Here is a 23,406-nt window from a genome sequence, read left to right as displayed (position 1 = left end):
TGGAAGGCTGAGGCAGGAGAATCGCTTGAACTCGGGAGGCAGAGGTTGCAGTGAGCCGAGATGGCGCTATTGCACTCCAGCCTGGGCAACAAGAGCAAAACTCTGTCCCCCCCAAAAAAAAAAGAGAAAGAAAGAATGAAATACATAAGCCCAATATTTGGATGCTTATATGCCATTTGGCTTTTTCTGTTTCATATCATAAGATTATAGAACATCTTCTTAGCTATAGATAAAAGAGACATTAGAGTGTCCAATTCCCTTATTTTATAGGCTATCAAAGAGATTAAGAGGCTTCTCCCAAATCACTGCCAATTAGGGCCAAAGCCAAGACTAGAACTTGGGTCTTCTGATTCTCTACACTGTAGGGGAATCCACAAACACTTATTGAGTCCTTATGATGTGCCCGACATTGTGCCAACTACAGGAGATACTGGCGAATAGAACAGGCTCAGACCTTACCTATGTGGAGCTTTCAGTGTGGTCACGCTAAACTAATAATTCAATCTGATTAAGTAAATCATTGCAAGAGCACAAGTGCCTTGGAGGAGAAGTGCAGGGTTGGGTAATGGGACCAGCCTGGTTTGGAGGGTCACAAAAGCCTCACTGAGAAAGCATGTTCAAATGCATAGGAGGTAGCTGAAGAGGAGCTGGCAGATATTTTAAATGGTGCCAGGCTAATTCACAAAAGCTTCTTTGATATTTGACAGCTGCATTGTGGGTTAATTAGGCCACTGTGGCCTGCCCTATTTGCCAAAGTGCTCAGGGAAAAGGCAGTCAGACTCCTGCGCCTTCGAAGCAGCACCAGTGGTTCCCTCCTCCCAGCAAGGAAGTGACAGGAGACACCGAGAGGCCTGCTCTGGAGAAGGTCTCCTCACCCCTTGCTGACAGGGAGTGTGGGCATCTTGAACATGACACATTGGTTGTTTTTGCCAAGGGAGTGCCTACAGTGTGAGCTTTGACATTAGAGAAAAATAAGTCCTTAGTCCCTGGAAGTGGAAAATCTTAGTGTTATTTACAAAGGCACACTACAAGGCCTTGTGTAGTTTCACCTAACTAGTAAAAATCAGACTCTTCAAAAGGAGATGCATTCCAGTCTCTGTTAATTACCGTTACATCCGGAGGTCATCTTCATGTTTCCTGTGATAGTTCAGTGGGGCTGGTTAACCTGTGTCTAAGAAACTTCTACGATATCCTGCCTTACTGTTAGAAAATTCAACCCAACAAGCAATATGTAGTGATGTGGAACAGAGATGTATTTAGACTGAGATAGAGTCTTGGGGTTTGATTTCCAATTCTTTTCCTTACTAGGATGGGAAAACTGCTTTACTTCTCTGAACCTCAATTTTCTTTTTGTTTTTCTTTTTTATTTTTTGAGACGGAGTCTCACTCTGTCACCCAGGCTGGAATGCAGTGGCATGATCTCGGCTTACTGCAACGTCCAGCTCCTGGGTTCAAGTGATCCTCCTGCCTCAGCCTATTGAGTACCTGGGATTACAGTCTTGCTAAATTAGCCTGGCTAATTTTTATATTTTTAGTAGAGATAGGGTTTCACTATGTTGGCCAGGCTGGTCTCGAACTCCTGACCTCAAGTGATCTGCCCACCTCGGCCTCCCAAAGTACTGGGATTATAGGCTTGAGCCACCACGCCAGGCCTAAATCTCAATTTTCTTATCTGTAAGATGGGGATGATAATGATAATAATAATAATTTCTGAATCTTGGGAGAGTCTTGAGACATTAAATGAGAATATATGCGAGAGCTTTTTAATATGATCTGAAGTGCTGCAAAATGTCACTTAAAAATTAACTTCTGTTATGAATCCTCTTTTATAAAGCTCAAACTGAGGCTCAGAGAGAGACCTTGTTAGGGCTGGAAAAAGGTCTCCTGATCTGCCACTCAGTTTCTTTTCACCAGGTTGCTGCACTGGGGCCTGTCTTTTAGTAAAGCAATTGTTAGCGAGAGCAAGTTCCTGGGGGAAATGAACATGTGCCAGGAGGGAGGGAAAGAGAGTAGAGGGTCTCCATTCAGGGGTATGGAGAGGGCAATGGACAGGGAGGGGGCAGAGAAAAACTCACCTACCTTCTTAGTGTGCTGAGGGCTCTGAGGCTAAGCCTGCTCAAGGTTAAGGTTCTCTACTGCTGACTTTCTCCATCTCTCCATTTGCCTGTCTTTGTGTGGTTGAAGCTGATCTAGCATAAAATAACAGGCTTTTTAGCACAGTTTGAAAGCAAACTCAGGCTTTAATGATCAGTTTCCTGTTCCTTGGTATTTTCTTTCAAGCAAAGGCCATGTTTTTGTAATACTCCCTTTCAATGGACTGTTCTTTTGGCCCCAGCAAACATTCCTGAGTGGTAGGTTTGAGGAGGTGTTCCAATTTATTGTTTCCGGTGTCCAATAACCTTGGAGGAGTATCTGTCTTCATGCCCTCCAAGGCCATGTTATTTCAGAAAGTTACAGCGTTTAAAATCATTCTCTAATAAAAGCAAGTGCCACTAATTCTAAGTAAAGTGAGCTTTACAAATAAGACCAGCTGTGAATGTTTAAAAAGAAGAAGAAAAAAAACAAAAAACGAACTTCAACAACAGGAGTCTATAAGTGCAAACTGTATGCAGCTGAACTTCAGGAATTTTAGCATCCATTTAAAAAGATATCTTCAGCAAATTCATCTAAATTAGCTAAAAATGCTTGACACGATGAACATGTTGTGTCTCTAGGCCAGTATTCAATCCAGGTCAAGGAATCTAAAGGGTAGATGTACCTACCAAGAAACAAAGTGTTTGTGAGGTGGCCACAATACAGAAAAGCTGAATTTGATTTCTTTTTTTTTTTTTGAGACGGAGTCTCGCTCAGTCGCCCAGGCTGGAGTGCATGGAGTGCAGTGGTGTGATCTCGGCTCACTGCAAGCTCCGCCTCCTGGGTTCACGCCATTCTCCTGCCTCAGCCTTCCAAGTAGCTGGGACTACAGGTGCCCGCCACCACACCCGGCTTTTTTTTTGTATTTTTAATAGAGACGGGGTTTCACTGTGTTAGCCAGGGTGGTCTCAATCTCCTGACCTAGTGATATGCCTGTCTTGGCCTCCCATAGTGCTGGGATTACAGGCGTGAGCCACCGCGCCCGGCCTGATTTCTTTTATAAGAGCCCAGCTGTGGTCAGGTCCCCAGGGGTCAGGCTGTCCGCCAAACTCTTCTGTACCGGCCTCTCCTGGGGAGGGTTCACAAACCCTTAAGGAATCGTGAAGCTGCCTGGGGCTCCCATATTAAAGGCAGAAATGACATCTATTTCAATGACTAGTTTCTAAAAGCAGATAATACAATGCATATTTACACATTTTCCTCTTTACAAACAACAGTCTGAGAACTATCAAGGGAGCTGGTGTGGTGGTTAGGGGAGGTCCGGTGAGTATTTTCAGATTCATCATCAGGTCTAGACACTCAGATGGTTAATCAGGCAGCTAAGTCTTCAGCTGCCATGATGGTTTTAAATCATGCTCTGTTTGACACTCATATTATTTCATTTATGTTCAAAATGGCTTGTTGGTTAAGAGCAGGGCCATAAGAAACACGTAGCGTATTTAAGAATAAATTATACTCAGTTTTGGAGGGAAGATCAGCGACTGAAAACTACTGGTGACTTACCTGAAACTGAAATTGTATTTTATCTGGAGGGCTTCTTTACCCATAATTAAGTACTGTCTTCCTTTTACCAGCTCAGCATTAGTACAGGTTACCTTTTTAATGAAGGTGATCTCAGAGTCTTTCTCAGCAACAGCTTCCCCTGAGAGACATGCAAGTCAAGTAAGGTTATAACATTCATGTTTTAATGTCACAATTATAAACTCTCAAGTTTTCTGGTTCCTCGTGGCTACCGAGAGGTTCATGGCTAGTGGACAGCAGTGATATCCATGTGGTTAAGGCTTCAGTCTCTGGAGCCAGACTGTCTGGGTTAAACTCTAAGCATGCTGCTTCCTGGCTATGTGACTCTGGGGAAATGATTTATGTTATCTGTATAAGGCCTTAGATCCTCATCTTAAGACTGGGCATGATAATAAAACCTACCTTGTAGAACCATCGTGAGATTAAATGGGTTAATATGTAAAAAGTGCCTGGAACATAGTAGGAACTATGTAAGTACTTATTATTACTCTTATAGAACCAGAATTAAAAGAACCTCTCTATAGTTGAACAATATTAATCTCCACATTATATAGTAAAATATAAAATTATTTGGTAGTTGGCAACTGTCAACTTTGTAGAAAAGTATAAAATGTGAAAGACTTGGACAATTTCAAAGATAATAATTTTGGGATTCCCAAAGAACTCACAAGTAGCCAGTTCCCCTACCTGGAATGCATTCCTCCCCCTGTTGGCCTCTTGAATTTCATTTATCTTAAAAGTCTCCTTCAATTCTCACAGTATCCAGTAAAATATTCCTGGATGCTCTTTGTTTTAAATATCTTTCGGTCTCCTCCTTACCTCTTTTACACTTGAATTTCTATCACAATGTTTTGTCCCACATCTGTCCTTCTAGCTAGACTAGAAACTTCTTAAGGCATGGACTGTGTCCGATTTATCACTATATATACAGGACTGATATTTAACTATTAAGCTCTGGAAGAGTCATCTTGATTGTTAAGTCCTGAAAAACTTCTGAACCAATTGGCAAATAGCGTATAATAGAAATTGTGTAAATGGTAAGCTTTCATTAGTAATATAAATTTCAGTGTACACTCATTAGTTCAAGCTGATTTCTTAGGCTGCCCTGATGGTGTAGATTCCTATTACGTCAAAATCTGAGCAACATTACCAGTATTATCTGCCATTTCAGCCCCTGTCATAGTAAGCAGTGTGGCTGTGTGGGGCCTTATTATTTTTTAAACTTCTCATCATGGAAAATTTAAAGTATATTCAGAAGAGAGAACAGGCAACTACCCTGGGATTCAACAATAACTAAACTTTTATTCTTCTGTATCCTTACCTATTTTAAGCACTCTGTACTTTGGAGAAATACCAATTTATCATTATCCTCAAACTACAGTTTGTCCTTGATTCTAAATGGTTTATGGTCACTGTGCCACAATTCTTCTGTAAGTAGTGTGTGGTATTTTTATATTTATAAAAATTCAAAATTTATAAGTGTTAAAAATGAACCCAGAATGAGATGAAGTATGCCAATGTTTCTTAACATTTCCTTTTAAATATCATAAAATGCATCTTTGGATCTACGGGAGAACGAAAAAGAAATGATACTAATAAAAAAAATTGCAGCTTGGGAATCATCCGATGCTATGAAAAATTCAGAACAGTCTAAAATGTCTTTTGATACTATGCAAGAATCAGTATCAAATAAAACAAATAATTTGTATTTCTGGAATGAAAAGCACTTTGTTATTTCAGTAAAAAGAGAATGGCTTATTACTGCTTGTAATATGAATATTGGATGAAAATGGTGCTCAAAAGTTAGACTGTAGAAAGATCAAAGTTCTAGACACTTATTTCATTAGAACGGCAACTAGCCTGCAAATTAAAAAATTGTGACCATCAATGAAGAAAAAACAAAATAACACCACAAATAAGTTTCATACAATGAAACTTTCAAAATAACAAAAATCAAAAAAAAATTATCAAAGTGTTGATAAAGCAAATACAAAATCGAAAAATATTACTAGAATTTTAAACTCTAGGGTATGGTTAGTAATAATCAAGCTGGGAGGCTGAGGAGAGAGGATCCCTTGAGCCTAGGAGTTTGAGACCAGCCTGAACAACATAGTGAGACCCCATCTCAAAAGAAAAAAAATCAAGCATTTTAGGACTTGAAATATTTGATAGAATTTCAAAAGAGAAAAAAATTTAGTATAAACATACTATTGCAATTTAGCTTTACGGTCCTACTTATTGCAAAATTTATATCAATCAAAATGAGGCCAGGCGTGATGGCTCACACATGTAATCCCACCATTTCAGGAGGCTGAGGCAAGTGGATCACTTGAGCCCAGGAGTTCAAGACCAGCCTGGTCAACATGTAAGACCCCATCTCCACTAAGATACAAAAATAAGTCAGGCGTGGTGGTGCATGTCTGTAATCCCAGCTACTCAGGAGGCTGAGGCAGGAGAATCACTTGAACCTGGGAAGCAGAGTTTGCAGTGAGCCAAGATCGTGCCACTGCACTCCAGCCTAGGTGACAAAGTGAAACTTCATCTCGAAAAAAAAAAAATGTAATCCCATTCACAATAGCCACACACACACAAAAATGCCTAGGAATACAGCTAACTAGGGAGGTGAATGATCTCTACAATGAGAATTACAAAACACTGCTCAAAGAAATCAGAGATGACACAAACAAATGGAAAAACATTCCACGCTCATGGATAGGAAGAATTAATATTGTTAAAATGGCCATACTGCCCAAAGCAATTTACAGATTTAATGCTATTCCTATCAAAATACCAATGTCATTTTTCATAAAATTAGAAAAAAACATTTTAATATTCATATGGAACAAAGAAAGAACTTGAATAGCCAAGGGAATTCTAAGCAAAAAGAACAAAGCTGGAGGCCTCCTACTACCTGACTTCAAACTATATTACAAGACTACAGTAACCAAAGCAGCATGTTACTGATACAAAAAAAGACACGTAGACCAATGGAACAGGTTACAGAACCCAGAAATAAAGCCACTATCCTGAGTGAATTAACATAGTAACAGAAAACCAAATATCACATATTTTCACTTGTAAGTGGGAACTAAACACTGAGTACACATGGACACAAAGAAGGGAACACTAGACAGCAGAGCCTACTTGAGGGTAGAGGGTGGGAAGAGGGTGAGGATTGAAAAATTACCTGTTGGGTACTATGCTTATTACCTGGGTGACAAAATGATCTATATACCAAACCTCCACAACATGCAATTTACCCATGTAACATACTTGCACATGTATCCCCTGAACCTAAAATAAAATTTGGAAAGAAAAAGAAATTGGACAATTACACAACTAAAAAAAATTTTGCTGAAGTTTGAGAAAAATGAATTCAACAAGAAATATTTATACGAACATCTTTAAAAAATGTTTCTCCCCAGGTAGAATATAAGCTTTAAAAAGGCAGGAGCTCTGTCTTATTTGAGTTGTATCTTCTGTGTCTAATATAATGCCTGGCACATAGTCAGTCTAAATAGTTGTTGAACGAAAGAATGAATGAATGAATGAATTCTCACCAGTTTTGTAGATATCCAGAAGGGTTGCCTTGTACTTGACAAAAACATTTTCTACAGTGATGGATGTGATGCTAACTTTATAAGCTGGTAAAAAACAAACAAAAATGAAACAGTTCGGTCTTAATACCATTAATGCTATGTCCAGTAGAAGCCAGAATTTGTCAAACACGAGAAATGAAGCATGGCAAACTATTATAGTTCTTATTTCCTCCAAGAAGCCTTCCCCAATCCCCTCAGTCTGATTCAATCTCTCAATCTATTAGAATCATTAGCCTTGGCCAATGTTATAGAACAGGCTGATTAGAATAAGAGACATATTTAATAAAATAACAGAAGCACATAAAACAAACAAGATAAACCTTTGTTGTTAGATGTTAAGTTCAGAGGCTGATCCTTTAAGATGAGTGGAGTCATGCCCATGGGCATCTTTTGAAAAGCCCCTTCATTCTCTTCTCCATGGCCACAGAGGAGGCCTTATCTCTCATTCAGGTCTACCATGTGAGCTTTCTTGGTTCCTTGCTTTGCTTCCTCATATAGTTCCACTGGCTTTAATCTTTGGTTTTTAGGATGATTCTGTTTTCTCACTCACCCATGCTTGGCAACTACCTAACATGAGCTGCCCACAATCCTGTTTTCTCTTCATTCAGACATCAATGTTTGATGCATAATGTGCTTGACCTCAGGTCTGGAAAGACCAGCTTGAAGGGACCCATTCTTTCTATGTGGCCTCAGGAGAGATTTATTTTATTTTTGCTTTTGATCTTTCTATTTTTTGTTTTGAAATGAGTGACCTAAAAGATTTGTTCATTCTAGATATCCCTCAAGTCTTTAAGTCTATCCCAGATATAGATTGAGAGATAGATAGGTGAACTCATCATGGCAGAACCAGGGGCTATGTAAATTAGTGGCTTAAAATGCATGAAAAGTGTTCTGACTTTCAGATTCATAAGTCTTTATAATGGACATGGGCAATGTACTTACTATATGGGCCTGGGTAGAGAGAGAGAACTACTTAATTTTGTTTCTATTCTGTTATTCCAGTTATAGCTTATAGTCCAGAAAAAGCCAGCTAAGTCTTTTCTTGAAACAACACAATAAACCCAAATTGCATTTATTCTCTGTGTTAAAATAAATTTCTGATATTTTAGATTTAAAATAATTCTAAAATGGAGGGAAGAAATAATTTAGTGGAATTTTTGTTTGTTAAAACAATATAGTATTCTCAAGTCTTCATGTATTTAACAAACTGCAGTGGGCCTAGGCTGAGTCAGGCAGCTTTTTAGCTTTTTTTTTTTTTTTCCAAAATCAAGATAAATTCAAAGGAAAGAAATGTTATTAACCATACAAAACTTATTCTGTTGCCTGAATTACTATTAAGAGAATTCAGTAGACTTCGATGGAAAAAATACTGGAGATCAGGATGCATCTTAATTCTATTACTTGCTTTCTGCATGACCTTGAGCAAATTATTTAATCTCCCTGAGCCTCAGTTTCTTCACTGGTAAATAGTGACAATCCTCTGTTACATTTTTTTTTTTTTTGACAGGGTCTCACTCTGTCACTCAGGCTAGAGTGCAATGGCTTATTGCAATCTCCACCTCCCAGGCTCAAGTGATCCTCCTACCTCAGCCTCCCAAGTAGCTAGGACTACAGACATGAGCCATCAATGCACAGCTAATTTTTGTATTTTTTGTAGAGACAGGGTTTTGCCATGTTGCCCAGGCTGGTCTAGAACCCGTGAGATCAAAGTGATCCACCCGCCTCAGCCTCCCAAATTGCTGGGACTACAGGCATGAGCCACCGCACCCAGCCCTCATGAAGTTCTTTCGAGACCCTTTCCGTAAGAATGAGAACCCTTTCCATTGCAATGAGAAACTGTCTATGGAAGATGTTGCTAAACACAAAGTACCAAATTGGCTGTACTTATTTTTTTAATTTATAAATAACACCCTTCAAATTTCTTTCTTTCTTTTTTTTTTTTTTTTTTTTTTTAGACAGAGTCTTGCTGTGTTGCCCAGGCTGGAGCGGAGCGCAGTGGCATGATCCTGGCTCACTGCAACCTCCTCCTCCTGGGTTCAAGTGATTCTCCCACCTCACCCTCCTGAGTAGCTGGAATTACAGGCATGCACCACTATGCTTGGCTAATTTTTGTATTTTTAGTAGAGACAGGGTTTTGCCATGTTTGCCCCAGGCTGGTCTCGAACTCCTGACCTCAGGTGATCCACCCACCTCGGCTTCCCAAAGTGCTGGTATTACAGGCATGAGCCACTGCGCCCGGCTCCACCCTTCCAATTTCAAAATGAAAAAATGATTTGAGATAGTGTACAATATGCTCTCTCTCTCAAAAAATGCCAGCAATAAACATCAAAAACTGAATAGAAAACAAAGGAGCTAATTTTATCAGGAACTGAGACAAGGCTACAACTGTACTTGAACACTAATTTAGCTCTAAGCTTTGGACAACTAGAAGGACTGAGATTTGCTTTTTCAAATGGAGAGTGTCTCAAACATGGATTGCAATCTTGAATATATTAAAAATTATTTGGTATTTATATTTTTACCCTGAAGAGATTTTTTAAAAAACCAAACCCCCTAAACCACCTTTGCCTCTGCCTGTGGTCTATCAATTGGAAGAGTACAGAACTGAAATCTTATACCTCTGTGGCTTCTCAAAAGTTCCCTTTGACTATGTTTTAGTGCCTGTAATTGAAAAAGCTCTATTACGGGAAAGTATCCTGGCTGGGTATACATGTCACTTCTATTATTTATAATGAAAATCACATTTCTTTGCTGAGGAATAAAAAACTTTGCATGTTAGTGCTAAAAATCGATGGCATTTTCCTTCAGGGGATCACACGGAATGTTGTATCCATATAATCACTATATAAAGTTTTTGATCTTTCTAACTGAACACGTATTCATAAAATTTCATGTTTAAAGGAGCTATATTGAACTTTTGAACTCACCATATGCAATCTCTGGTTTACATGCTGTTTGTTTTCTTGTCTCTGCAGAGATTGTCAGATCCAATTCTTTCTGCATTTGCCCACAATCAGCTGGATTTTGTGAAAATTGGTAAAAATAAGGCTAATGGAAAGAAGTAGACACTCTTTCTAGGAGTAAACACAGTTTCTCATGAGCCCAGAAACAACCCAATATAACCTTACAAATGTCAGATTTCTAAGACCTGCCCATTTTCTTTTCTTTCATAAAGTGAAACATTACATAAAGCAAAAAAACAAACAAACAAACAAAAACAAAAAACAAAATCTTGAGCATGTCACAAGCTTGTCTAACCCATGGCCCGTGGGCTGCACACAGCCCAGGACAGCTTTGAATGTGGCACAACACAAATTCGTAAACCTTCTTAAAATATTACGAGATTTTTCTTGTGATTTTTGTTTTAGCTCATTAGCTATTGTTAGTGTTAGTGTATTTTATGTATGGCCCAAGACAATTCTTCCAATGTGGCCCACTGAAGCCAAAAGATTGGACACCCCTGGCATAAGACTTACTGTTAGACTGGCTGGCTACTCCACATTCAGGTCTTTAGAAATGTATGTGGTTCCCTTGATGAAAGGGGGAAATTTTTCCATTTTGAGTATAATCAGAAGTCCTTTGAAGGACCCAAAATGATAATGTGACTGATTTATAGCTATAAAATGGCACAATAAGTACCTAGAAAATGTGTAGATATTGAGGATTTTGAAAAAACCAAAACTAACTGAGACCCTCATGGAGCCAGCTGTTGATTATTGGTGAGTTCTGGATCTTTTCCTTGGCCAAGAAGGCTTTCTTCAATTTAGGAAAGACTAAATGGAACTGGACAATAATCAGAATTCCATTAACTGGGAAGTATAAGAGAAAAGAAACAGAAGCTAATGGTTCAGTGCAGAGCCTCTGGTCCTATATGTTAAAAAGACTAGGTGAAAGTAAAATTTCACATCATGTTGCCCCTATAGTATCCAACAACCCTCTCGATGGTGTTTCCCTGCCTCTGTACAGCATGAACTATCAGGTTGTTCAGGAACTGTGAAAATGTAGTTTTACAATGCTCAAGGAATCATTAGCTTTCAATTAGCTGAGATAGCATTTCTCCTTCTGAGAAAGAACAGTTTACCAGTGTCCCCCAGATTAACCTCAGGTTATGAATGACTGCTTTAAATAAGCATGCAGCCTAAATATGTTAAATAAAGTTTACCTTCTACACACTTGCACGCGGCTCCTTCACAGACTTTCTGAATTTTGATATTGGAAGTGCTATAAAACATGGTACACTGTTTATCTGTGGCAACAAAAGTGTGGTTAAGAGAAGTGGTTTGATTGAAGAACAACACATTTACTAATTGGCAAGTCTCTTATATGGAGCCTCAGAGATTGCTTATTTTAAACCCTTCTTTTTATAGCTAAGGCCCAGGGAGGTGAAATTTTGAATTGGCTGTCCTGGGAAAGGTTCCGCTACCCTCAGAAAGATCTCCCCTTTTTAGCTGAGTTCTATGCTTGAAACACTCGTTTCTCAGAAATAAAACATTTGATGCTTCTATAAGTAAGAGGAAAATAAATTATGTTGCATGAGGATCTTTTGAAAGAGTCGGAATTGTTTAGGGTGGACAAGGGAAGAAAAGCATAATCTATGTCAAGGGGAAAAGGGACTATGTATGTTCTATGTGATTTCAGAATATAAAACTAGAATGAATGGGTGTCAGAGTTTTGGTTCACTTTAAGAATTTTCTAACAAGTAGAACTGCCCAAGGTGGAGTCATCTGTCTTGTGAACCAATAAACTCTCCAACCACATAACATTCTCAGAAGTGGCTGAATAGTCAAATGTGGGATCACCCGTTCATAAATATTTATTGAGTTCACGTTCTATACCTGACATTGCGTTAGATACTAGGGACACGAGAATGAAAACACACTGGGGTTGATGAGAAAGACATACAAATAATTGAATGCAATGTGACAGCTGCTATAATAGAGCTATCTGCAAAGTGTAACAAGAATATAGATGGGCTAGAAGTTGTTCTGGGGGGATTGAGTTGATTTCTCTCAAAAGGAGAGATATGATTTATCTGTGAACACCATAGATAAACCTGAGGCAAAGAATATTGAAGTTGGAGGCACTATAATCCAGTTATTTTTAAAATGAAGAAACTGAGGACTGAGGTGAAATATCTGCTCAATGTCAAGAAGTAGTTTATGTACAATATTTTGTATGCAGTAGTTTGAATGTTCAAATTGGGACTTTTATGAAGAGTGGTCTCTAAGAGAGGCAATACATAAAATTTACAGGACTCTAGTGGATTTCTAAATGTTCTGGAAAGAATACAAAGTATTCTTCTGAAGAAATGTTAGCATGGAGTTGATTACCTGGTCTATGGTATTCATACACTGTGAAAGTGGCAGGACTAAGAAACCCAACTTCAAAGAGTTCAAATATCCGGAATCGTACACAAAGGAAATCACTGGAGGGAATCTGTTTAACAAATTCAAGGATTTAAGGAAATTATGGAGAGATGATATTTATAATCTTTTAGCCTGTATATTTTGAATAGTAATAGTAAAGGAAAAATGGTTGCAGGTGGAGCTTACCGAATTCAGTTGCAGAATAACATGTCCATCTTTGATTTGGTAATCAGTGAATAGTTGATCCACCCCTTCCACAAGCTAAGGGGGAAAAGAGAGAAGCTTGAATTTCATTTCATTATCTTTTTGTTTAAATGCATTCACCTGTTGATGAGATGTCACAATGCAGGGATGTGATCTGTAATTCAAAGAAACTGAAGAGCAGTTCCTCTTCTTGAAAAAGTCTGAACACATTAGCATATAAACTCATATTTTTCAGAGCATGCTAGTGTATGCTTCTGCTTCATTTTGATAAATCAAAACTTAGGTTAATTATGTTTTGAAAAGAATATTCTGGCCAGGCCTGGTGGCTCACAGCTGTAATCCCAGCAGTTTGGGAGGCCAAAGCCAGTGGATCACCTTGACGTCAGGAGTTCGAGACCAGCCTGACTGACATGGAGAAACCTCGTCTCTACTAAAAATATAAAAAAATTAGCCAGGCGTGGTGGTGCATGCCTGTAATCCCAGCTACTCGGGAGGCTGAGGCAGGAGACTCGCTTGAACCTGAGGGGTGGGGTTGCAGTGAGCAAAGATCGCATCACACGCCAGCCTGGGCGACAAGAGTGAAAATCCACCCCCCAAAAAAAAAAAAAAAAACCAAAGAATATTCTGGGTGATTCTATAAAAGTGGTATATTAAAATGAAAGAAAGTAAAATTGTCTATAAAATAATTCAGAAAAGAAAACGACGCATTCACAACACGATTTAAAAGAAAACACATACGGCTTTTAAGTCTTCTTCATTTGCACTGATTCCAGTAGGCAAGGAGATGTCCATCACCGCATGAGAGGATCCAGATGATGATTCTTCCCTGCTGGGCTTGTAGCTAAAATAAAAAAGAGGTTAGAAAATGTAATAAGTGAATAAGATTCTTTAAGAAAGGACACTGTTCCTTAGTAGACCTTAATTTTTAAATTTGGGTCTCCATTTATTTGCTTTTCTACAATGTATGGGTTAAAATCTCTGACTTCAGAGTTGCAAGAGATCTTTGAGTCATCTATTCTCTTTCCTCACTTGATCAATAATCTCAATAGACCACTCTACTGGAATACAGAAGTCATCCACGCCAAGCTAACTAGCTGGGGAAACTCAGGATGAGGGTAAGGCACTGGTTCAAGGTTACACGGCTAATTCATGCAGAGCTGCAGAAGAATCCAGGTCTTTGGATTCTCACGTTAGTTCATTTTCTAATGAAGTATATTCCAAGGAAAAAATCAGTTGTATATTGAAAAGAGATTCAATAAACACGTCCAGGAATAGCTGGAAGAAAATACACTAAGGCCAGGCACGGTGGCTCATGCCTGTAATCCCAGCACTTTGGGAGGCCAAGGCAGGCGGATCACTTGAGGTCAGGAGTTCAAGACTAGCCTGGCTAACACGGTGAAACTCCATCTTTACTAAAAATACAAAAAAAAATTAGCCGGGCGTGGTGGGACACGCCTGTAATCCTAGCTACAGGAGAATTGCTTGAACCTGGGAGGCGGAGGTTGCAGTGAGCCGAGATCGCAATACTGCACTTCAGCCTGGATGACAGAGTGAGACTCCCTCTTTAAAAACAAACAAACAAACCCACTAAATATTAGTAGCTACTTTGGATGGTGAGATTATAAGCAATTATCTGTTTTCTTTTTCATGCTTTTCTCTATTTTCTAAATTTCCCATAATAGCTACTTTATATAGAAAATGTTTCAAGGACTATCCTTTCAGTAGGAATTCTGCTAGTAGGAATTTAAGGGGAAATGCAAAAAGGGCACAATGGGAGGGTTTTGTTTTTGTTTTTGTTTTGTAAGAGAGAAAAGAATACTGAAATGGAGAATCAGGAAACTTGGGTTTTATTCCAGTTCTGAGATTCCCACAAATAATTTCCCCTTTCTAAGCTCATTTTCTTATTTGTAAAATTAACTGTGAAGAAGTATAAGTTTGTGTTTTAAATTTATCTTTGTAATTCCCAGGCTTTGGTTTTGGGTGACAGAGGCTTAGAGCTACCATTAAGAGATGTTAGAAGACATAAAAGAGACAGATTGGCGGGGCTGAGGCTGGGGCAGGGACAGAGGGAGTGTGATTCTGTAAAAGTTGATTTCAGGTTCCAGCCTCACCTCAAGATGCTTGAAAGGCAGCTGGATGTTTGAGAGTGAAGCTTGGGAGAGTAGTCAGGATTAAAGGAAGAAATTAAAAGACAGCTTCATAAGGGGGAAAATGAATTGATCTCACCTACAAGTAGGAATGTTGGTGGAAGAGGAGATACTAAGCAAGTTAGTGAGGGGTCAGGGCATATCTTTTCCTCAATGACACCTCATAGAGCACATATAATGCAGTCCCAGCTGGGTGCAGTGGCTCACACCTGTCATCCCAGCACTTTGAGAGACTGAGGCAGGTCAGTTGAAGCCAGGAGTTCGAGACCAGCCTGGCCAGCATGGTGAAACCCCCTCTCTACTAAAAATACAAAAATTAGCTGGGTGTGGTAGCTCACACCTGTAATCCCAGCTACGTAAGAGGCTGAGGCACGAGAATTGCTTGAGGCTGGAAGGCAGAGGTTGCAGTGAGCTGAGATCGTACCACTGCACTCTAGTCTGGGCAACAGAGCAAGACTCTGCCTCAAAAATAAATAAATAAATAATAAATAAATAAAAGCAGTCCCCATTAGAAGTTATAGATGTAATATTTGCCACAATAATGAAAAGTATTCTAAAATCTCTGACTCATAAAAATTTAACCCTATTCTTCACCAAATTAACAATTTAGCACAGAATATAAAACACTTGGAACTCTAATGTGACATCTGAACATCTCCCTAATTGGATGGGTAGAAGCAGAGAACTCTTGCTCACAGATGCAAACGCTTTGTCAGCAGCATGGAAAAGGGCCCCCCGAGTGGAGAGTGTCTATGAAAAGGTTGCTGGAGCCTTGATGACTGGTTGCCATGGAGACTGTTTCAATGGTGGAACAGAAATCCTCCTCTCAAGAAGCCCTTTTCCTGCTGCCAAAACCAGCAATCTTCCCCAAAGGCATTTTGTTGTGAGGGAAATGAAATCCTTTTTTTCTTTTCTTAGGAATACAACAGAGAGGTTGTAAAAAGGTAAATACACGAAAGAGACCCTCTGAACACAGAAACTTCATGCTGGCATTTTTTAATCAGGAGACAGAATATTTGAAGGCAAAGAAGTTCTTACATGAATAAGTACTACACAGTTCCTTTTGGAATTTACCCAACCTAACTTCAGTGTCAACAGAGCCAAAAGCATATTCCACCCGCCTTTCTGGAACATTTTGTCCCCAATTTGTAAAAACCAATGGATAGACTATTCAAGATTGCATTTCTCCTTGCTTTCTTTTGTATATTGATAATCTGGAATTAGGCCTCCTGACAATGAAGTCAAAATGAACGAGTTTTTGGTAACAGCCTTTTTCTGTACGGCAGAATTGTGGACAATTAGAACTGGCAGAAAACTTGAGATAAGGTAGTGCAATATCTTTGCTTTATAGAAGAGGATCAGAGAAGTAAACTGATTTCCTGAAGGTCACTGGAGTTCTTACTGGCAGAGGCTATCCCACAGGTGTCTCACCCTATCAGAGAGCTCTTCTTTATGGCAAGTATAGATGCCTCCCTGTAGGGTCCCAGGCACTGATTCGAGTTCTGCCCAGAAGTTTGCTTACACTTCCCTTTGACAACTGTTACAAATTTAAAGGTAACTATGATCATGCTCCTCCCCAGCTGGTAGGTGCCCAAGGGTAGGAATGGCATTTAGGAGGAAAGAAGCTGCCTGGGAAAGGGCGACCTTACTGGAAAGACATTAGGGAATGAGGAAAGATGTTTGAGTGGGAACAGAGAGCAGGGACTGGCCACAGAAGGAAGTAGGAAATGCTGGAAGGAAGAAATGCTGATGAGGAAGGAAATACGGCTGAATAGTGAAGGAATCCTAAGAAGCGATTGGGCTTGGGACATAGAGAAGACTGGGAAACAGCTGGGAGGGAGGCAGGGAGAAACTATGTGCTGTTCCTTGGGATTAGTGGTCTTAGATTACACTGATTGAAAGAGGTGGTTTAGGCTGAGCGTGGTGGCTCAGGCTTGTAATCCCAGCACTTTGGGTGGCTGAGGTGGGTGGATCACCTGAGGTCAGGAGTTCAAGACCAGCCTGGCCAACATGCTGAAACCCCATCTCTACTAAAAATAAAAAAATTAGCCAGGCATGGTGGCATGTGCCTGTAATCCCAGCTACTCGGGAGGCTGAGGAAGGAGAATCTCCTGAACCTGGGAGGCGGAGGTTGTAGTGAGCCGAGATCACGCCACTGCACTCCAGCCTGGGAGACAGAGTGAAACTGCATCTCAAAAAAAAAAAAAAAAAAAAAAAAAAGATGTGGTTTAGATACTGGATTGAACATTAGAGGTTGGCGATTTGAGCCCCTGGCTCTGCCTATAACTCTGTGAGCATTTGGCAGGTGACTTTATCTCTTTGGGTCTTAGTTTCTTCATTTCCAAAACAAGAGGATTATGATATCATCCCTAAGGTCGTTCTCAGCTCTCATCTTTTGCACAACACTATTGAATTTCCAAGTTATCCACACTGGGTGCATGACTATAAGTAAAATCAGCAAAATGCCATCCATAGATATCACTGTTGTTGACAATACAAGAGTTAAGAAAATAGAACACAATAGAAAGGACTGAGGGACGATGGAAAGAACAGGGAAGAAGTCTGTGTTTCAGTCTTGGCTCTACCACTCTGATCACACAGTGTGATCACCAAAGCCAAAAGTATATACATATTTTCAAATACCTACATATTCTTTTCTTTTTCTTTATTTGGAGACAGGGTCTCAATTTTTCATCCAGGTTGGAGTCCAGTGGCGTGGTCACAGCTCACTGTAGCCTCAACCTCCTGGGCTCAAGCAATCCTCCTGCCTCAGCCTCCCGAGTAGCTGGGACAACAGGTGCGTGCCACCATGTCTGGCTAATTTTTAAAATTTGCTGTAAAGATGGGGTCTGGCTATGGTGCCCAGGCTGTTCTTGAACTCCTGGGCTCAAGCAATCCTCTCTCCTTGGCCTCCCAAAGTGTTGGGATTACAGTATGAGCCACTGTACCTGGGGAAAAACCTACACTTTCATAAACGTTTTAGGATGGTGGCTGTGGTAAGCAGAATAATGGCCCCCAAGGGTGTCCATGTCCTAATTCCCTGAACCTGTGAATATGTTACCTTATGTGGCAAAGAGAACTTTACAGATATGATTAAATTAAGGATTTGAGATAGGGGATTATTTGTGTAGGCCTAATGTAAAGACAAGAATCTTTATGAGGAAAGGAAGCAGGAGAGTCAGAGAAGGAGGTGTGATGATGGAAGCAGGGGTCACAGCCAGAGAGAGATTGGAAGATGCTGTGACACGGGTATTGAAGACAGAGAGGGGCCACAAGCCAAAGAACACAGGTAGCCTCTAGAATCTGGAATAGGCAAAGAAATTCTAGAGCTTCCAGAAGGAATACAGCCCTACCCAACTCCTTGATTTTAGGACTTCTTACCTCTAGAATTGCAAGATAGTAAAACTATGTTGGTTTAAACCATTATATTTGCAATAAATTGTTACCTAGCAATAACAGGAAACTAATACAGTGGCCAATTGAGGCCTCTGTGTTTACTCGGGAGAGGGTTTAACATCAATGGTTCTCAACCCTGGCTACCATTAGAATGACCTCTGGAGCACGGGACATTTGGACAGCTCTAAGAGCTCTCCAGCTGACTTCAATGTGCAGCTTGAGTTGAGAATCTAACTGATAATGGATTTTGTAAGGTAAATGTGATTTTTCTAAGTAAGAGAGTAGGGGCTGTTTTTGAGAGAATGTTTTATATTTTTTCCTTATTTTTTTTTTTATCACATCTCTATCCCTCTGAAAGACAGAAAAAAATTAATATTACACTGTTTGAATCAGAAGACAAAACAGAGAGAGAAAACTATTATGAGCAAAACCAAGGCTGTTTTTTATGGTAAGTAGCTATTTAAAAGTATATATGTTCTGCATTTTTAAACAATTGAACAATTTTGTATCTGGACAATACCAAAATTTGAAAATATGTAAAGAAACAATACATTAACAAAAATGAGAACTTGGAGTCTATACTCCCCTTTGTGGAAACAGGCTCACCTGGCACATGCTACTATGCGTTTGTAATCAGAGTTTCCGTAGCCTCTGTAGTGGGATGCTGGCACATAAAACAAGAAAGCAAACAGACAAATATAAGAGTAAACTGTTTTCAGCTGCTTTGGAACCTGTCAGAACAGAATCATTAATAAGCAAATCTCTGAACACACTATAAAATGATTTGTGATTTGGAAGTTTAGATACTTTCAGTGGTTCTAATGGAAATTCATGGCTATTGACAATACCAGGGAGTCTTTAAATAATTAATTTAAATAATTAAAGTCTTTAAATAATTAACAGTTCATTGCTCTCAAATAACATAATTTAAGGAAGAAATTATTAAAGATAAATATGTATTGGTAATATGTTTGGGGGATGTTGGAGGGAGGAAGAACAGATGCCTTGATTTGCTGGTAGTTGGGAAGTTTCCTGTAGGAACAGGCTTCTGAGCACAGATGGAAAATATCAGGGCAGAGGCAGCAGCATTCATTCTGACCCTGGAGGCAATGGGGAGAGGAGGAGGACTGGAGTGTGCAAGTGGACTTGCTTTTGGACCAGGAAGGGAGAACCAACCAGCAGAGGGATGTGAGGGCCTTGGGTTAAATAAAAGGGTCGGGGTACATTTAAAGAAAGGATGGTAAGTACAGGAGAGACTAAGTTAAAGATGGAGGCAGAGAAATGTTCATTTTCTGGACCCCTTGGAATACAGAAATGATAAGGGATGGAAAACTAACAGGGTGATAAGAGAATTCAAGGTTCCAGATTGGAAGGCTAACACAAAAGTAACAGAAATTCCTGGTTCTGGAATTAGACCTTAATGTGGCTTTACAACTAGTTACACTCTTTAAAAGTAACATAGTCAAAACAATTTATTGATCAATAGCAAATACATTTAGCTTAGTTATTGTTATTTAATATTAGCTTCCGACTATATTAAAGAGTTATCTATTGTAAAAAATGGAAGTAATATTTACTTGGATGTCAACCTGCTAAAGTATTTGATTAAGAAATTTTGCTTTTTGAGTAAGCACATTTTTCCTAATCAGACAAGCTCTCTATTTATAAACATGATTTATTTTTAGCCAAAATTACAGCATAAATCCTGCTGTTTTTACCTTCAATATCCTGAGTATCAATTTTCAAATAAAAGCTGCAAACTTCCTCAGAGGTACTGGTTTTGTGAACTACAGTTGTTACCTACATTGGGGACAAGTAAGCAAGAAGATTCTATTTAAAGTGGGAAAGTGAAAAAGGTATTATGGCAACACTGCTGCTGCAGATGGGATGCTCGAAGGATCATTTTCATAATCCAGCACAAATGGTGTGTATTAGTGACTCATTTTTCCAGCAGCTGGACTTTAAGCAAACTCCATAATCTAAACCTGAGAGGCCCAAAGTAAGCAAAAAATGACTTCGGGCCAGTCAGAATCTTGGTCTAAATTCCACGCAGTCAAATCTGGGCACTTTACTCTACAGGAGAGTTCCCAAGGTTCTTGTTTTGAACCTTTCCACTTTAATTTTACACACAACACCACAAGGCTAAGAAGTGTGGGTTTCTTCCAGCCACACACCATCATAGCAAACAATGAATTATAGATGTGTATGAATGGGCAGAGGTGCTGCCAGAAGTAGATATATTGACACCAACCAGAAGTGGCAGAAAAGTGGACAATCTCTCCTCCCCCATGTAAACTTACAACAGTCCTTGAAGGAATGAATGTACTAAAGACAAGAGTGTGATTAAAATTATTAATAGGATGTTAATTTATGCTCAGAACATGCAATTTAAGAATGCATGAACATACTTAAAGAGCCTAGAAAAATTTGCACCTGCCAGCCGGGCGTGGTGGCTCGCGCCCATAATCCCAGCACATTGGGAGGTCAAGGCGGACGGATCACTTGAGGTCAGGAGTTTGAGACTAGCCTAGTCAACATGGTGAAACTCCGTCTCCACTAAAAATACAAAAATTAGCCGGGCGGAGTGGCATGTGCTTGTAATCCCACCTACTTGGGAGGCTGAGGCAGGAGAATTGCTTGAACCTGGGAGGTGGAGGTTGCAGTGAGCCAAGATCACACCACTGCACTCTAGCCTGGGCGGCAGAGCAAGACTCCATCTCAAAAAAAAAAAAAAAAAAGAAAAAAAAATTACAACTGCCAAGTGGCTAAAATGAAGAAATAAGTCTTTATGAATAACACATAAATCCCCCAAAATGCTGGATAAATGAGATGGGATAGAAAACATATATATACAATGCACATATGTATACATATATATGTACATACACATATGTCATATGCCATATGTGTATATACATATATAATCATAAAATTATATATCTCTATAAATATATATAATTTCTATAAGTATACAGAATGTATACGTATAAGGATTAAATTTTTGTGTGTGTGTGAGATGGAGTCTTGCTCTGTCATCAGGCTGAAGTGCAGTTGTGCCACCTCGGCTCACCGCAACCTCTGCTTCCCGGGTTCAAGTAGCTCAGCCTCAGCCTCCGAGTAGCTGGGACTACAGGTGCACGCCACCATGCCCGGCTAATTTTTTGTATTTTTAGTAGAGACGGGGTTTCACTGTGTTAGCCAGGATGGTCTCAATCTCCTGACCTCATGGTCCACCCACCTAGGCCTCCCAAAGTGCTGGGATTACAGGCGTGAGCCACCGGGCCTGGCCAACATTGTAATTTTCAAAAAAATTGTGAGGATAGTTACAAAGATTGCTAGAAAGATTTACATAAGTGAATCCCACTTTAGTCATGGTTACCTGAGCCTAGATTTCTGTGACTTTGTGGCAAAGCCCCTAACTTTTATGTTACCTAGTACAAATAGACACATAACTTGTTATTGGATATCAATTAAAAACTTACATGTACTGTAGCCAAGCCACTGCCAAATCCTGTACTGACAATGAGGTCATCATTGAGAAGCACCTGGAAAGATAATAGAGAAACCATGCTTTCTTTCATCATTTGATAGGGAGGGAGGATAGAGCTATGAAAAGTGGGCTGACACCTACCAGCCTCCTCTCTCAGAGCTCTTCTGAGAGTAACTGCATGAGACACTGAAAATCCTATGCCTATGGCAGGTGCTAAACAAGGCTGGTATTTCCCCTTTCCCTTCTACATGTAAATAAGATGTCTGAGATCTCCTGAGTGAACCAACAAAAGCCACATGTCAGAGGTCACTTCTGGTTACATTTTCATTTACATATGGCCATAGTAAATCTGGATCTTCATCTCCTTTTGCCAACTGAATAAATTCCTTTCTGTGCCTAGCTCAGGAATCAGCATCCTGTGTGCCAATGGAGATCGTTTTCATTAGAACCCAGAGCAGGAAACCTCCACATAACTTGAAAGTGGGTGCATCTATCTTTGGTCCTCTCTGAGCTCTTTCTTTGCACCCCCTTTCCATCTCTTGATGATTTATCTTTTCCACTTGTCACCGCCTTTGTTTGTGGAAACCCCTGGTACCCCACCCCCAACCACTAGCACCCCACTCAAGCCTGCCAAATCCTTAGTTGCTGCTGCTCTTCTTCCCACTCCGCTAGGAGGAAACTGAAGACATAAACGGAGTTAAGTCATTCTCCTCTCCAGAGAAACTCTGGCATCCAAATGCTCCCTAATTTGTGGAAAGTATGGGAGAGATAATTTTGAGCCTGAGGAGTTGGCACTTCCTTTACTCCAAGCCTCCCCTTTCCTTTGCTTAGCACAATAATGCAAGAGGGATTGGGCATATGTTAAAGTTTCTCAATCCTTCCTTCAAATTTTAGTAAATGTAGGAAAGTAGGTCAACATTCTTGTTCTGCCCGAGAGAATATAGCAGCATTTGCTGGAAAACAAGTGTCTTGAGATACCGTATGTAAAAAGCATGCATGACAAATAAGTTTGGGAAATGCTGTGCACTGTGCCCTGCCTCTGTCCCTTTTCATGCCCAGAGTCACCACACTTAATCACATACATGTTACAGAACAGGGGAATTCTGGATTAAAGAACTTGTTTAACATCATTTAAGCTAGAGTTTCTCATGCACACTCAACCACCTAACACTCTTTCATGGAACACATTTCAGGAAATGTTGGAGTAGAAAATTCCACACTGGATAATAACAGCCCAGGTTTTACGTGGAAGCAGCATCCTGGGCTGAGGTTTAAATTTTGTTAGGACGACAAGAGGCCTCTTGCAGCATTATCCCTATAGAGAAGAATAATTCCAGCTACCTCAGGTAGCTGGAAGGTCAAGAGATCCTTTTTAGAGCTTAGACTCAGAACATGAATCTCCGGTGAACTCTAAATGACCCCAGGGAAAGGAGACATATTCCCAAACTAGGGACCATAAGCACAGATGCCTGCAGAGACCCGGGCACAAAGCAGGTATGAACATAAATGCACATGCATACGTCCTGTGACTGGTGGGGACTGCAGTAAAT

General features: G+C 39.8%; 1 protein-coding gene across 2 annotated transcripts in view; it reads right to left on the bottom strand.

The window, feature by feature from the left end:
• Window positions 1–2,208: 2,208 nt before the first annotated feature.
• The window catches only part of C5 (complement C5), a 129,274-nt gene continuing 108,076 nt past the window's right edge, over window positions 2,209–23,406 (bottom strand). For both annotated transcript variants that reach the window (XM_055271249.2, XM_055271250.2), the window contains exons 31-41: window positions 21,849–21,911; window positions 20,085–20,166; window positions 18,973–19,030; window positions 13,562–13,664; window positions 12,806–12,880; window positions 12,584–12,689; window positions 11,416–11,499; window positions 10,181–10,270; window positions 7,215–7,298; window positions 3,637–3,775; window positions 2,209–2,758 (exon numbers count right to left, since the gene is read on the bottom strand). In XM_055271249.2, the coding sequence (XP_055127224.1) occupies window positions 2,629–2,758; window positions 3,637–3,775; window positions 7,215–7,298; window positions 10,181–10,270; window positions 11,416–11,499; window positions 12,584–12,689; window positions 12,806–12,880; window positions 13,562–13,664; window positions 18,973–19,030; window positions 20,085–20,166; window positions 21,849–21,911 (1,014 nt within the window). In that variant the 3' untranslated portion in view covers window positions 2,209–2,628. The remainder of the gene's footprint in view (window positions 2,759–3,636; window positions 3,776–7,214; window positions 7,299–10,180; window positions 10,271–11,415; window positions 11,500–12,583; window positions 12,690–12,805; window positions 12,881–13,561; window positions 13,665–18,972; window positions 19,031–20,084; window positions 20,167–21,848; window positions 21,912–23,406) is intronic.

The sequence above is a fragment of the Symphalangus syndactylus genome, chromosome 3 (genome assembly GCF_028878055.3).
Source record: "Symphalangus syndactylus isolate Jambi chromosome 3, NHGRI_mSymSyn1-v2.1_pri, whole genome shotgun sequence".
Classification (NCBI taxonomy): Eukaryota; Metazoa; Chordata; class Mammalia; order Primates; family Hylobatidae; genus Symphalangus; species Symphalangus syndactylus.
Note: the sequence above shows the minus strand (reverse complement) of the source record. Positions and strands in the feature narration are given on the sequence as shown.